This window comes from Columba livia, chromosome 2 (genome assembly GCF_036013475.1).
Source record: "Columba livia isolate bColLiv1 breed racing homer chromosome 2, bColLiv1.pat.W.v2, whole genome shotgun sequence".
Lineage (NCBI taxonomy): Eukaryota > Metazoa > Chordata > Aves > Columbiformes > Columbidae > Columba > Columba livia.
In genome coordinates, this window is record NC_088603.1 from 37,828,127 (window position 1) to 37,844,991 (window position 16,865).

The 16,865-nt window shown below is 37.6% G+C and overlaps 1 protein-coding gene and 1 long non-coding RNA gene across 7 annotated transcripts in view; both read right to left on the reverse strand.

Annotated features, from left to right (window-relative positions):
* Positions 1-344: 344 nt before the first annotated feature.
* LOC135578464 (uncharacterized) lies at positions 345-2,529 on the reverse strand. The gene is made up of 3 exons (XR_010470101.1): positions 2,352-2,529; positions 1,972-2,252; positions 345-1,022 (listed from the first exon to the last, which is right to left on the reverse strand). It is a non-coding gene; the product is annotated as an uncharacterized LOC135578464 (long non-coding RNA).
* Positions 2,530-2,735: 206 nt separating this feature from the next.
* The window catches only part of ANKRD28 (ankyrin repeat domain 28), a 130,645-nt gene continuing 116,515 nt past the window's right edge, over positions 2,736-16,865 (reverse strand). For all 6 annotated transcript variants that reach the window (XM_065051446.1, XM_065051447.1, XM_065051449.1 and 3 more), the window contains 10 exons: positions 16,471-16,558; positions 15,892-16,009; positions 15,073-15,292; positions 13,611-13,698; positions 13,431-13,514; positions 12,841-12,986; positions 12,573-12,655; positions 12,347-12,429; positions 10,014-10,105; positions 2,736-4,475 (listed from right to left, as the gene is read on the reverse strand). In XM_065051446.1, the coding sequence (XP_064907518.1) occupies positions 4,189-4,475; positions 10,014-10,105; positions 12,347-12,429; positions 12,573-12,655; positions 12,841-12,986; positions 13,431-13,514; positions 13,611-13,698; positions 15,073-15,292; positions 15,892-16,009; positions 16,471-16,558 (1,289 nt within the window). In that variant the 3' untranslated portion in view covers positions 2,736-4,188. The remainder of the gene's footprint in view (positions 4,476-10,013; positions 10,106-12,346; positions 12,430-12,572; positions 12,656-12,840; positions 12,987-13,430; positions 13,515-13,610; positions 13,699-15,072; positions 15,293-15,891; positions 16,010-16,470; positions 16,559-16,865) is intronic.

A 16,865-nucleotide genomic window follows, 5' to 3' on the forward strand; every position in this document is an offset into this window, starting at 1 on the left:
AAGGCTTCCTGACCAGCAACACAACTGCATTTCTTCAGGTGAGTGGCCATGTAGCATCAGCAGAGCCACAGAGCAAAGGGTGGGAGATGAGGAGGGTCCTCCTGCTGCCCTCAGGGAAGCCCAAGGAGCTCCCTCACCCACCCTGTGTACACTGAGCCAAAGAACACGTCCTCCTGAACTGCTGTTTCCAGAAAACGCTCTTTTTATTAACATTTAGGTTTCAGTTTTTTAGGCTGAAGAATCCATAATCATTATCTCATGCTCCTTTTTAGTGATCTGCCACATAGTCTGGGTAACAGCCTTGGGATCTTCAGTGCCCTTTGTGTAGAAAAACTTTGAAGTCCTTAATTTTTAAATATTTTATTTTTTTTTTTAACCAAACTTCTATTAATTCTTTAGTCTGGTAGACAAGTCATAATTTGAAACCAGAAGATATACGATGAGCAAAAAAACCCACCACAACCAATATCCAAGTTTAAAAAGTATTATTTCTAGCTCTGATAATCATATCAATATATTTGGAATAACGTTGGAGATAACTAGAGGTGGGGAAGCAATAGAGAGTAAGAAGAGGAAAAACAAAGCAGGAGACAAGAGAGGTCAAGATTTCCTAGGAAATTACAAGACAAAGCTTTTTTATTACAGTGGGGTCACTCAGGGTAGGGGGGAGGACAGATTGATTCTTCATTTTAACAGCATCGAGTGCCACACTGCGCTCGAGAAGTAACAACTCAGCCCGGGAGGTTCATACTAACATGGCATTTTCTCCCGCAGAACATCAATCCCAAGAACTGAAAAACCCATAAAACATCCCAGAAGTCAGAGTACACATGAAGCTGAGCAGAGCTGGTTTCTTCTCTTTCCTGAAGTCCATTTGATTTCAGGTTTTTTTCAGGATAAGAACAGTTCCTTTATTCTAATGTATCGCTCCAGTAGTCCAGCCAAGGCTCACTGCTCGCTCTTGGTGAAGATCCAAGAGATTGTTGGGATGAAGGTTGTAACAATAACTGTGCCCTATTCATCTGTACAAAAAGAGGAGGATTCTTTTGAGAAATATGGAGGATCCGATATCAGTTTCTGGAAATGAACAGGCTGCCACTGAAGTATGAACACTTCTGTCATCTTTTTTTTCTTAATAATAATAACCCCCCACCCACCACAGAAAGCATTATTTGCTTTACAGAAACAAGGAATCTTCTTCTCCTTGACGTCACATTAAGGAAGTTGTCTCTGACCACGGTAGCATGTTCTTTAATCATGTTCCATTTTTGGAATAAGACCAGATTCTAATAATAGCCTCAATTATCCCTTTCAAGGCACAATGACTGTCCAACCCATACTGCCACGTAGCAGTGCTTTTCAAAAACCAAAACCAGGCAAATTGCAATCTACAGGCTCACTGAATAAATTCTAATGATGACACAGATGAGATACACAAATCATACGACTGGAGTCCTAAATGGAATTAACAATTTGTAAAAATCCCCACATCTTTAGCTCTAAAAAGTTCACAGAAGTCAACTTAAAAAAATAGTGCAATTTATAGCATCAAAAAAAAAGTTTTCTCCTTCAAGAGGTGAGTAGTAATGAAATGAAATGAAAGGGAGGCATGATTTCTGATTGACAGACGGAAACAAAGGCGTTCAACAGCACTATTTTGTGCATTTGCCTGTCTTCCATATCCAAAACTTTAACTTTCAAACCAAGGCCTTCTGAGGGTTTTCTCCTCTGTCACCCGGGCACACAGTGGACATGGACAGTTCTCAGTCTCTCTTGCCCTGCTTGTTTTTCAAAGAAGACCTGAATGCCCAAGGGCTGCAGACACCAAACTCTGAGGGAATGGGTCATTGTGAAGTCAAACAGAAGTTATAATAGCACAGATGGTAAAGGCCTATTAACATAATCTTTTCACAGTTCCTTTAAAGCAACAAAAACTGAACAGTTTCATTAACAGCAATATGCAATTGTTACCTTCTCAATAACGGGCATGCTAGCTGGCATTCTCATTCTGATTTTCCACAAGCATATGAGGAAAAACGTGTCCATGCCGCTTCAACCTTTGTATTTAAACAGATACAGTGAATCTCAAGACAGGCCAATGTGGATCTTTTGAGCGCTGCCTGCACGCCCAGCTGAGGCACATCTGTCCTCCCACTCAGCCCCACGTGCTGAAAGATTCAGAGGGAGGAAAATACAGAAATCACGATATCCCCAAAGTCACCTCATTCTGCTGACAGATGAACATACTGCACCTATGAACAACCAACACAGGTACAGTTAAGAAAGTGACGCTTAAAAGGAAGGCTAAAGGAATAATGAAGTAATTTAACATTTAAAATGAAATAGCTCACCTTCACTTTAGAATGAAAATGCTGGCAGAGCCTTTGTGAAGTAGATTGTGTAAATTCCAACAGTTCGACAAAAGAGACTTTGTCATTAATGCTTAGTAGATACAAATACATTATTCATTAGGAGAACTCACATTTGGGTTTTATTATACTCCGTAGAATATACAGGAATCTTGAAGTACTGAAAGAGTGCAGGTAAATACAGTATTCAAGCAGTCACTATTTCTATGTACATGCTCATTAATTCTTAAAAAAACCCACAAAATTATCAAATAGATCAAAATATTGTCCCGTGTTTCCACACTGTTCAGAAAACCAGCTGATAATTTATAATATCATAAAGATTTCCAGTTTCACAATACAAAAAGGATAAAAAGGAAATTGGAATCAGCTTGTAGTAATTTATTTTTACTTTACCAGGACATGCAAGGAATCCTTGCATGTACATAAACAAATTCACTTGAAAAGTTATAATTAAAGCAGAGCCAAGTAAAGTAAATATTCATATTTAACAGACAAAACTTCAGCTTACTTATGTCAGTTTTTCATTCATCAGGCAATTAAAAAAACATAGTAGTCTGTTATAAATAAACAAAAAATAATTCTTCGGGCAAGTCTGAACTACTTTACAGGGACCCGTTTCTGCTGTTTATTCTCTAAATGGAGCACAACAAAGTCACACAGTTCTTCCCACAGACCAGACACTGTACTTTTTTTTCTAATAGGGAAATATACTTTTAAATTCACCTCCCGCCCTTGTAACTCCAGGGTTTGCTTGTTTTTTTTCCTTAGAAAAAGTGATAGGGATACACAATTTTACATACAAATTTATGATGTAAGGAAGTGGACAAATTATCGAAAAGAACTCTCAGTCACAACAGGGTTATCAAGACATTTCAGTTTTTTATACAGTTTCATAGTTTCCAAGTTACTTGTGTATTTTTAAATTAAAAAAAATCTCACTCCAAAACCCAAAAGTTATAAAATCTAAAACTGTGCAACAATTACTTCCCTCCCACACCTCCCACCCCTTCCCTTGTTTATTACACTGTACATTTTTCACCCTGACTTCACCTTGTTAGCTGGTTTAATTTTAGTATTATAAAAGTATGACAAGTCCATTTTCATTTCTCCTAAAAGAAAAAGAAAACGAAACTTAAAAGTACATCTGCTTTCTTTCATGGTACATTTAATAGTGTCGGAAGGCTTTCAGATGATTAAAAAAAAATAAATCAACATTTAAAACCAAATCTAAGCTTCTTTTCCAGAAGTAATTAAGGTTTGGTTAAAACAACTTCTCAAATAACCTATTCCAGTTTTCACAAAAAGATACTGAATTAAAAAAATCTTTAAGTTATTTGGTCCTTTGGCAATTTGCAGCACAAACAATGCCTACTGTACCAAACTCATTTATTGCCTTCAAAATGGTTCTAGTTTTATTGACAATATTTAAATCTAGCATCCTTTGTGTTGTACAATAGCGTTGTTCATTTACACCAAGTCGGGTGCCCAGTCTGCAGAAATTACTCCCGGCACCAGAAACAGAACGGTAGAATAAACTTAAATAAAACAGTTTTGACATTCTTTATTTTATTTTATTTATTTTTTTTTGCCATGGTTTCAAAGTACTTATTCAAGAATTTATGCTGCTTCTGCAAAATATGCTCTTAAAAATCCTCCTAGAGTCTCACAGATTTTTTTTTATATGCAACCACAATAAAAAAATCTTCTCAAAGGTCTGTCCTCTTTTTGCATTCAAACACTGATAGCTTTTTTCCAAAAGCGCAAGTCTGACCTTCCAGCGTGAGGGTTCACTCTTCGGACCTACAAAATGTAGCTGCTAATAGGTCTCAGAATCTGAGTCATTGAGTTCGTCTTCTTCTGTATAGGGGTAGCCATCTTCCCTGCCAATGTTGTTGAAAGTACAGTAAGAGCTATGGTCACTCCTCATGATTGGCAGGGAATCGAAGGTGACAGTTTTTGAGGTGTTGGTGTAATGATTAATGGCATTGAACGTCAGGGAAGGTAACGTGCTGCTCGACGAAACAGGCATCATCGTGGCCAGGATGAGAGCCAGGCAATCAGCCACGTCCTTGTTGGGCGCGCAGGCCAACGCTGGTGTGTAACCTGGGAAGTCAAGAAAAAATCAAACCTTCATTTAAAATAAAGGCAATGTAAAAATTTCTCTGAGATTGTGTCACCTTTCGGCCGCAAAAATCACTTAGTTCTGTACTGTTAAACAAAAAAACCCAGAAACATATGAACCAAAAAAAGCCAAAACAAAACAAAAAACCCCAAGAAACCCAAAACACCACACAACATAAAATTAAATGCATGATCGATTAGTATTCAACTTTGTGTTACAAAACCAACCCAGAACTAGTGGGCTTTGGAACAAAGATGTAATTGTTTTGTTAAGCACAGTCAGACACTCCAGGCCAGCAAGAAAAGCCTGGATTTGAAAATGGTGTGGAAGTCTGAGGAGAGACAAGTAATTGAAGCCAACACTGGGGGGTGAAGGTATTCACTACGGAGCCACTGCAGAAACTACAGCTCAACATGTTGAGTATTTCTTCATCCAGGAGCTTCCAGGTAGCTGCTCATCACAGACAATTATTTTAATAAGACTTTCCTATCTCAATAACAAGCTGGCTAAAGCATCAGGGACAGCTAACTGAAAAGGCAGAGTATACAAATTCATCCAACCCATACTTTATTACAATACACAGTAATATAAACTATAAAGCCAATACGTAGCTTTTATTTGAGGGTTATCAATTAAGAAATCCATGGAAGTCTGAGGAAATGCCAGCTGGATTAGTAGGCAAGCACCTGCAGAGAGAAACTATACCTCTTGGTTGCCCAGCTGGTCTGGCCAAGCTCCTGCCAGGCCACGCTGCTGTGACAGCCCCCACACGCAGGAGGTCTTGGGCTGTGGGATGTGAAATATCTTTCTGGGTAACTGTAGCTCTAATAATTCTCCAACATTTCTCCTTTTGCAGTTTCCCCCTCCCTATGTACTTGCCTCTACTCATTACATGTAAAGAAAAACACGTTGCTCCTGTCTCAGGAGTAATCACCCCACAAGGCACCCGAGGATCAGATTTGGCACAGGTCTCAGGGCATTTCTACACCATTGAGGTACTGCCATTGGTGGTGACAACAGCAGCTCTGGAAGCAGGGCGGTCACAGAAGTACAGCCACAGACAACAGCTAATTCTGCTGCCAAGACTAAAGGTCGTTCATTCCCTTTGCCCAGCTCCACACAGAAGTGGTCACGGTCACGGTCTGGTGGGTGGCCAGACAGTCTTGCAGCCCAACAACTCCATAACTCAAAGGCGTACAACATCCAGGTAGAAAGCACACAAGTAATATTAAAGAACAGCTTTAACGCAAACCACATAATGGACTCCTGTCCAGACCTTAGGAAGACATGGAATATAAGGCAATGCCCGTTCTACCAGCAAGTGTTTCAACTATCAAGGAATCACCTTTATTGTAGAAGCAGATCCAGGTCAAGTTTTAGGACAGAGCTCAGGAGTAGTTAATGCGTTGTACAATCGCACAGATGTTTTAAACAAGTAGGCGCATTAGGGAAAATGTAGCTAGAACTTCAGAAAACAGCAAGCAGAGGGACAATCTTGCAGCTGAACTATTGTTTGCTCAGGACAGACCAAGGACCAAGGAAATACACAGTGCAGGCACCAGCTGACCACTCGACACGGCTATCCAGAAGTGCAGCTCAGCAGATGTTTTCATTGTTAGTAAGGTGTCACAGCACTTAAACAGCTCGGCGTTAATTAACAGTGACAGTCTGCAGAAGGGAAGGGACACGTTTTGAGAGGATTCAGAAGGAAGGGCCAGAGCTTGCCACACTTGGGTGAAGATGGCATTTCAGGCACACACGGCAGGACAGAAGGCTCAGAACTGATACCCAAATGCACACAATTTAATATCTACAGTTGCTGGACATTATATGAAGGTAAGATGACACACAAAATAAATATATTCAAGCTGGCCATATTCAACACCATTTTTTTCACTTACATGATTTGATAAAAGCTCAAACAAAAATGAGCAGTCACCAGCTGCCTTTTTAGTGCCCTTCCCTCCCCACGCCTTCCTGTTTTAAAGACTGCATCCTGCTAAGATCCTGAATACTCATACTTGCGTTCCTTCTGGAACAAAGCATCCCAGTTCATTATAAAAAAACCCCAAAATTAAAGGCCAATTTAAAGATTAAACAGATTACCTGCTTCTGTTAAAAGTTCTCCAAACCCAGTGTTTATACTAATATTTGACTGTAGGTCTTAAGCTCCTGGCTTTAATAAGTAGGAATGAAATACCACTGTTTCATTCTTGCCTTGGACATAGCAAGATGAAGCAGCTGTTTGCATCATGACAGTTACACCTGTGTCCTTTACCGCTTTATTTTTGCTTATGTTATTTTGCAATTATAAGAACAAATTCTATTTTTATGCCCCTTAACTGCAAATGATTGTTCATGTCAGGGAAACAATAGGTATAAATACTTCAAACTTTCTTTTAAGAAGATGTTGGTAAATATACTGACTCCACTGAAATACTCTTACTCAGTTTCCACATAATGTTCCCCATAACCTGTACTTGTATCTGCATAAGCCTTCACACAACAACAACAAACCAAACAAAAACTATTTCATTTCTAGATGGGGCAACAGAAGCAGCGGGAGGTGAAGCAGCTTCCTTGCACAGCAGAAAACTGAGCCTGTGTGCTGGACATGGACCTAAGCCCAGGGCTGCCCATGCCCAAACGCAGAGCTGCTCCCTCCCCTGGGCCTGGAAGCTTCCATGAAGGCACCTACAGGAAAATCAGAGGGTTATTAATGTGGTCAGTGCAAGGAGAGTTCTCAAGATTAACTGAATGAAGCTGCACACTTGGGAAAGAGAAGAAAATAATCTGAGGCATGAGTCATCTCATAAGCATTTACATGAAAAATTCCTCCCAGAAAACTGGAGATTTCCAATATAAACTCAAATACGAGTAACGGAAGGCTTGGAAAAGAATGAGACAAAAAGAATTCCCACCCCTCGTTTAAAAACAAAATTTAAAAAAGCTTGAACTGCCGCTGCTCACTGTAATGATAATCTAGAAAAGAAGAGAAACCCCCACGCTATGTCAGTCCCTGGAGTTAGAGAATCCCTCATCTCACTACTGTGGTGGATATTAAGGCAACAAATAAAAGACAGACTGTACCAGGAAATTTAGCTATCCTGGTAAGTTAAATACTGGAAAAAAACCCAAACCAAACCAAAACCTTGAAAAGTTGGTTGAGTGACCAAAAGTAAAATTCCAGATGCTGTCAAATGAAAGAAAAAGCTGGCAATTTATTTTAAGACAGGTAAACTTACATAAATAAATGTAAGAGAACTATTGTAGATGTGGATGATGGCCAAGTTTCATCACGACAGGTGTGGAAACATGGGAATAGAACTGAAAGATTTGAGTGAGAACTGATACAGGACTGAGAATGAACCCTCAACATGACTGATTTCGGCAAGTATACCACAGTCAAACTGCTGTTTCAGTTGCATTTAATCTTTTGAGAACCAAGAGGATTACATTGTTTTCCAAAGAGTTTAGTTCTTAAACATTTGAAAAAGTGATCTCACCACATTAAGAGATGCTCTATAACAGAAGCAGTATGACTTCAAATCTAGAGTTTTAAATATCTTATACATTATTTAAACTGAAATGCAGAGAATTGGAGTGATGTAGGTTCTGTAGCCCAGATATAGCAGCAGAGAACTATTAAGGACTTGTATACAGATATGGATAGAAACAGAGACTACTTCTAAAAAATGTCAATGCAGCCTTTCTATAAAGGGACAACTTCCAAGACAATAAGGGGATCACCACTCCATACCAGCTGAGGTTCTGCTGGTTACATGTTCCATATAGAAAGACATGCTTCCATGTCAAATAGTAACTCAAACTAACTCCAATCTAATCTAATTCTCTCTGAAATGTCAAGCCTGTGTGGCTGATCACCATAGTTATATGAGCTGTGCTAAAGTAAGAGAACATCAGTGTTGTGATGCAAAATACGCCAGCGCCTATTTCTTCAGTCTGCTTTGCTAAACAGAGAGCTTTCACCCTCCAAAGTGCATGAATCATTCCCTTAAGCCTTTCTAATTAACAAAAATAATCAAAGTTTATCCTATATTTTTACTATATTAGGATTAAATAAATGTATGTAATAATTTTTTCTTCAGACACAAGACAAGTAGACCTAAAGCAGAACCTGGCTATGACTACTGCCAGCAGCTTTTCCATTTAATATAAAAGGTACACTATGAAAATCAAGAAAACTTTTGCAACAGGTTTAGCAAGACTGCTGACATACTAATATTTCTAAGAATTAAGAAAATATTACACTGACGTGTGCAATAGATTGATAAATCACATGAAAATTTCCCTTACTCTCTCACAACTCCAAGTATTCACCACTCAGCACATACTGTACTTTAAGCTGGCACATTCATCCAACAGAAGAAGAATATATTACAAATATTCTCAAGGCTGCTTCAAATTTTATAAACAAGGCAATTGCTATTAGAAATAAAAGTGAAGAAGCACAGTGAGGAACTAGATTAGGTAGCTCTCAGATTACTTTAAAATCTAAAATATCAGCAGAATTAAGTTGTTTCACATTTTGCAGTTACATCCCCAGGCTGCCAGAAACAAAAACTTAAAAAGTACATTTTCCAGTCTTTTCATTTTAGGGAGTTTCATTTAGCAGTTACCCCTGTAACCTGTTCTAGGAAAAGAACGATCATTAAATCACCCATGTCACTTTAAGCTGTGTAATTTGAGAAACACACAAAGTCACAGTAAACATTAAGAGAGGAAAAAAATTCCAAACTGGAATTATAATTAGAACTATTAATTAGACACATGCCTTCTGGAAAAAAGAAAGATCAACAAAAAGCAAAAAACCCCAACCCCTCCCTCCAACAAACTCCAGCTACTGCTTACATTTAAAAACATATTGGGATATGGCCCGAGAGCAGAATTTCTTATGCTCTTAAAAGCACGGCTTTGGAGGACCACTGATTTCTTATATGAAAATATGCAAATAGGAGATCAGCAGATCTAATTTTCTTTTGTTCTGCAAGGTATAGGATTTATTCTCTGTGATAAAGCAGTTACTTTTTCTTACTTCTGTACACCAAAAAACTAAAGAGCCAGAAGCTTGAGACCAGTAACTGAGATTTGTAATTCATACTTGCTTTTAAAAAACTAACACCAACATACCTACCATAACAAAATGGATGGCAATTCAATCCATCTTAACAGCTGGAAGTTATATTTTACTTTGAGCGTTACATTTTTAAATTGTTTCCAGTATGCCAGAGCTAGTGTATTTATAGTGTATACATTATAAAACTACAAATGCAAACCAAACATTTCTGTGCTGTGACCTGCATTGTTCTGAAAGTTTTCACTCCTCTTACACTGCTGCTGCTTTGCTAAAATGCCCCATCACCAACCCAACACATATTTTTCCATGCAGGAACCTAGTGCAAGGCTCGTAAGAAATTCCCACAAGGTCATTGCATTTCAGTGAGCTGAGTTTAACAGCACAGTTCTCTATGGGGAAACAAAGTTAAATGTGTTCTTACCATTTTCATCTACAGCAAGTACGCTTGCTCCCTTCCCTAAAAGCTCTTGAACTACCACTGTTAGTCCATTCCGAGCAGCAACGTGCAGAGGTCTGTGAAGACAAAGAAATTGGTATATAAACCTTAGAACAAGATATTAAGTAAGATAAGTAACTTGCATCTAATTAAATTATTATTGAAGTATTTATACTGGCATGTTACACATTATATACATTTTGTGGATATAATAACTAAGATGGGAAAACCAGCAAATCTCTTTTCTTACTGCAAAGAAACTGCACAATAACAATCTTGCATGTTCTTTCTTCATTTCATGGTACCACACAGTGAGGAAGCAGCTGCTAGAAGAGACCTGCCTGCTTAGGAACTTTAGCAAGTTAAAATTCGGAAACGTCTGGTACCTTACTGTTGAAAAATCCTTCACTGAACTGTTGTAACAGATATCATCACATCTGAGAGTTACTCCATGTCACTGGCAATAATCATTAGCATAGAAACTGCAGAATGGTAGTTATTTTATTGCATGTAAATGCTTATAGGAGATGCAGAAGCATTTCATCAATCTGCCTTTTAGAAACCATTATATTCCCCTGTGACTAGAAATGAAAAAAATATTTTACAGTATAATGCATGAAGCAAGAAAAACATTACTTATCAAAACCTCAAACTATTAACTATAACCCTGTTTCACAGTGACTTGATCTATCAAGGGGAGTGTGGCTTTACCTCCAGTATTCTATCTTTTGCAAATGCAACAGTTTTTTTCAAAATTGGTTCACGCTGGCTTAAATAAAACCTTTCCAAAGTGAATGAAGAGCAACACAATGCAGAAGGGAAGTAAGCTGATTATTCTCTTTCCTGCTCTTCATTCACTTTGAGATTCTTAAAATGGTTTGAATTAACTATGAGATCAGAAATACAAAAGATACAATTAGGAGAAGCTGTATCTATGGTGCTTATATTAAAGTATTAAAATTCAAGAATGCCTGCACACCACAGATATACTGGAAAATGTACTGCAACTAAAATAGAGGCCAACAATTGTAATGCTTATCTTGGCACAAAGTAGGATATTGTTTATGGTAAAAAGTCAGTTTAGTTACTAAGAAACATTTGCCAAACCAGTAATATTTTAAACAACTGATTAAATCTTGAAGTTTATGTAAACATTTCGTGGAGGTGTGAATATGCACCTATTTTTCCCCATAATATCTCTCGGTCTGACTATACGAGCCAAGGCATGTGGGTGGAATTAGATGGGCCTGTGGTAGCGTATTTTTCCACTTCTGCTCCCATCCCATTTCTGTTTCTCCTCCTCCCAAGTTACCCCCTGCTTTGAGCCAGAAATGTGGCAAAACAAACCCTTTCCTGCTTTCTGGTTATTTCATGCTGCCTGAGGTGCCCCATGGTGAGCAGCAAGAGCAGAGGAAGAACTCTTAGTATCTTAACTCCTTAGTTCAAGCAGATCTCTGAGAACAGCCGAAAGAACTGCAGAAGTTTGAGCATGACAGATTCCAGAATGGATGTAAGGCCAGAGAAATACACAAGTTGCTTACAAGTTCCACGGTTTGTTTGTTTGTTTTTTCCCTAAATGGTCAGTGATAGCATTATTCAAGCAGTCTACCAATTCATGTACATAGCTACATATCAGGTGTCAAATATTGCCTGTCACAAAAATATTTCCTTTAAAAGGACAAAAATGCACAAAAGTCATTTTAATAGTGCATCCTGAAATATATCCCCCAGTTTGACATACCACAGTTTTTCCTTATGACTGGGCTAACAAAATAGGCTTAATTCTACTTGAGAGAAGATCTTCAGGAAGCATTAAGAATACTATATTCTCCATAATATTTAATAGAAAATAGGCCTTCATCCTAGTAGCAATAGGTATATTTTCCTAACAGAAAGCATGCTGAAGCATAAAAGCATACTTTGGCTAGGTTTTATTATTAGCTAGCTTTGAAGAGCAAGTCTCAGTTTGCCTCCAATGAGTTGTTAACTGAAGTAAATTTTAATTGAAAAACTAGATCATTTATAAACCAGAAAAATATTGGTTTACAGGTAATCTCAGTGGATTGCAGTAATTCCACACAAGATTCCCTGAATCACAATACTGTAAGATTTATTTATCATCCCTTTCACTCTGCTAAGACTAGAACTTTAAGCCATTCACTACAAGTCTGTTAAGCTCTTGATACCTGTTAAGCAATTCAATGAAAATTCAACCCATTTGGAAAAAAAAAAGCTGAAAAATATTCCTCTTAATGAGCAAGATACTGGTTTTAGCAGAAACACACCAAATGTACAACACAGTCACTGCTGATACATACGTTTGCAAGGCTGCATTGGTGGCATTGATGAGGTTTCTATCCGTAATCTTCTCCAGTATTAACAAGGCACTAGTTTCATGACCCTTAATACAGAACAAACATTTGTCATATAGCAAACAGTCTTCTAAAACTACTTTGAATGCTTTTTCAAAGTAGCAAGTTAACATTTATAGACAGTGCTTGATAGCACAAAGCTCAGCACCACTAAGTCAGAGTATGCACACACCTTGCTGCAAGCCAAGTGGAGTGCTGTGTTCTTAGAACTGTCTTGCAAAGTCAGGTCAGCCTTAGCACTGCTAACCAGCACCTCTGGGGAAATAAAGGTTTGTGTTAACTGAAAGTATATTCCTTAAAGTCTCAATGGCTTACATTTGTGCAAAATGAAATAATAATTTTGACAAAACAGATCCACAAGAACATTGACTATAAGGCAACCTTACCCATAGTAAGATTAACATATTTAAGGGCAGAAATATACAAAGCGTTCTCTTTACCAACTGTATTTGTCTGTCCGTTTTCTGCAGCCATCATTAAAGGCGTTTTCCCAGAAGAATCTACAGCATTTACTTGAGCATTGTGACTGAGCAGGAGCTGTAGACACTCAACGTGATCTGTAAAAGCCGCTGCATGAAGAGGAGTTCTGCAACAGATCAAGAGACAATACGGCCACGCTCAGCCACGCTTTCTATTTTATTCAATACAAAAGACTGTGCGCTCCCTCTCACTGAGCCTTTGAAATCAGTATTGCTGGAGCTGTGACTGCTGCCTTTAGAAAGTCACTTTCAGGTCTCAAATGTTTCCCTCTGTGTCATTTGTAACAGAGATACAACTTAATTCAGAAAAAATAAAATACACATAAAGAGCTACCCATAAAGTGACACAATTTAAAACATGCTCAAACTTGCCTATATAATAAAAAGCCAATTTGAGTTTTTTATCACAGAAAAGAATCTTAGAAGAATAAAAACAGGGGAGGCAGATTTAATGTAATTAGCAAATACAAAACCCCCAAATAACTATGGAATTTAGCAAAGCCACTCTACTATATTACAAATATTCTTCCACTGTGTGTTTACACTCTTACCTTCCTTTCGAATCTGTTGAATTTACAATACCCGCACCAAGTGTGTCAATTAGCATTTCTGCAGCACCTTCATTGTCATTTATCCTACAAGGAATTAAACAGGCTGTTATTTAAAGAATTATAAATCTTTTTTAAAATACAGCAGTGAAATCTGTGAAGAATAATTTTGCACTTCCTTACACAGCACAATGCAATGGACTGAAAGAGTTTCCTTCCATTTTCTGAAAAACTTCCTGTTCCAGGAGGAGCTCTACACAACTGTCATGACCTAAAGCAAATGTAAAAGTTGGATATTAAAAAGGGGGAGAAGGTCTATTTATGGATTGCAACAAATAATATGGATCTGAATTAGATAAATCAATATTTTACTTGCAAGATTCAATAACACACTGGTTATATTCGATAGGGCTACATTAAGGAACTAAGACATTTTTAGAATCTTGAAGATCAAACTGACATTTAACACTGTAAACTTTGTGAAACCTAGAAGGGATTTCACGCTGTCTGAAGAAAATCCAGAACACTTAATTTAGTTCCTGACACCTCCATGTTTCAAACTTCATGGTACATTCACCACTTAGTCTGCATGACATCTCCACCATTTGAGGGTTAGTTTTCTTCCACCGTCTTGCTAAACCCAAAGAAAAACCAAGTTGATAGTCATAAAAGATTGAAAAGAACATGTTCCACCTATCATACTATTATTTTAAAAATTCTATATCCTGCTGCTGTACAGGTAGCTAATAATTTTAATTATCTGTTTGATCTTCGATGTCTATATGCAGTGAACCTTAGTTTGACATTCACTGTTGTCTGAAGATTTGTATTTTCATAAGTCCTGACAAATTTTCATTCTACAAATCAAGCATATTTCAGTTCTGTTTTATTCAGACACTCTGGTCACTCTGAAAATGGACCAATGGACTGTACAGTTTGGTTTTATGAATGTGATAAAGAGATATTATTCTAGTTCAAATTATCAGTACATTACCCAGTTGTTTGAGCTATGAAGACAGTCTGCTTAGTTATTCACTTTGAAATAAGCGGTAAAGTGAAGCTCTAAACCCTTCTTGATCTTTCTCTATCATGTGAATCAGAGGTGAAATAAATGAGAACCTTTACTCTACGGGAAAGGAACACACACACCAAAATCTTTATCAAAGGAGCTGAATGAATTTCCTACATTTTAAGGCCTCCCTCGCCCCCAAATCTAAGAAAAGTATCAGTGAAGAAAAAAAAACAAATTCTTATCGAATCACTTTTCTATACTTAGCTTCTTGTGCCTATCAAGGTTGATTTGAGAGAACTTTAAAAAGAGCTTTGATCTGAAATAGTTCCTCCCGAGACGCCCTGTGAAGGCTATTTTTTTGGGACGTGTGGCACGCTTCTATTCACAGGTGTTACACTGAATTTCTTGAAAGAATGCTTGAGGCATAAAACTATTTGGTACAAAAATAAACACCTCATATTATGTATTAGATGCGAACACATTCCCTCCCTCAAGACACCATGTCCATCACATTGACTAATAACATCTGAAAGAGGACAGACTTCATATGCTGCTTTTATAAATAGTAGTAACTTTTGTCTCAATATCAACAAATAAATTGAGACCTGTATTTTAGCTTTAATATATTTTTACCATTATAGCAGGCCCAATGCAGTGATGTATAGCCATGATTGTCCGCTATTGCAGGTACTGCATCCACAGATGTAGCTGACTGCAGGAGAGCTCCTAGAACACCTATATGCCCACATGCGGCTGACAAGTGTATAGGGGTTCGTCCCCTACAGTCTCGTAATAAGGACTTAGCACCATGTTGTAGCAATGCTTCCACACATTCCTCATGCCCAGTAACTGCCTGTGAGAGAGAGAGAGAGGAAACAGCAAGTTTGCAAATACTAACATATGTAGGCCAAGGTGTGTAACTAAAGCAAGCAAGCTTCAGACCATTTCTTACATTTTTAATAATAAAATAAAGCACAGTTATTATTTTTATTCATGGAACAGCCATTCTGTTGAAAAAAGCAGCAATGCATTATCATATTGATGACAGAATAATTTCTTGGAATAGCACTGAATGAACTGCTAATCTCTAGGGCTCATTCAATTTTCTTATCTGGCAGAGACTTTAAAAAAAGAAATTGGCATATGGCATGCATTATGCTTTTGTTCCTCCCATTAACACTATCCCCGCCCCACAACAAGAAGCTGTTCTCTGGGATCTCTCCAGTCAACACTTTTACAGCAAGATTAAGAGCCTCTAGAAGTCCAAAAGAATTCTGAGGGTACGGAGCAAACAGGCAAAATCTTGCCTTTTGAAAGCAACTAAAATGACAATTAGGAACTAAGAATGGCAAAACAAGAATAATGAGAACTTCATTAAAACTACATATTAAGTCCATATTTCAAATTTATATATATAAAACATGAAAGGACATAAAAGAAATATTCTCTTACCCCTCTATGTAATGCTGTCCTTCCCCACTTATCTTTGGCATCTACATTTGCCCCTTTGTTAAGGAGTGAATAAACGCAGTCAGTGTGTCCATTGAGAACTGACAACATCAGAGGTGTCCTAAGCAGAGAGTGAAATAAAGTGTCACCTACACGGAAATTTAACAGCTGTCACTCAGCTGAAATATTACAACTACTGTCCTTCTGGACAACACTGTTAGAATTTATGTCATCAATGGCCTTCTCTACCACTACCTTCACTCTGAGTATGCCACTCATATTGGTTATTTAGATATAAGAAAATAAATTAATATCCCCTAGTTTAGAAGGCCCAGTTAAGGGACCAGAATCCATTTTTTTCAGCATCTGGGCAGTAAGACACATTTTAGTTTCCTTCTGCTGGAACACTTTTCACTGTCAACATTATGTTTATTGCAAAATACAGGATCTGATTTGTCCCAGTTCAAATATCTTCTCCCTCTAAAGTAATAAATTAAAAATCACCCAAGTAAAATATTTAGGTTTTCCCTTTATAAAATGCAATAATTTGTGAAGAACAGAATGTGTATCATTTAAACTCACTGTCCATTTCCATCTTGAATGTCCACTGCATTCTGTGGTTCTGCATTTCCTATCAATAGCCGCAAACATTCTGAGTGACCATTTGTAGCTGTAAAACATCATATACAAGCTTTACATTAACTGCCTTTGAGTATCCCGTTCCAACAGAACAGTAACCTGTTCAGACTAAAGCCCCTGAGATTGAGAACCCACTGTACAGCTTTACCATTGCCGTAACTCGAAGGAAAAAACAAAAACTATGAACATTAGAAAGTGATTTCAGAAATTGGGTATTCTGCACTGTATAGTATTAAAAATAATAAATTCCACCTGTTGATTGCCAACAGATATTTGTTTTTTTTTGCATATCAATGTTGTTAACCATAATGAGAATACATGTTTATATAACATCCACA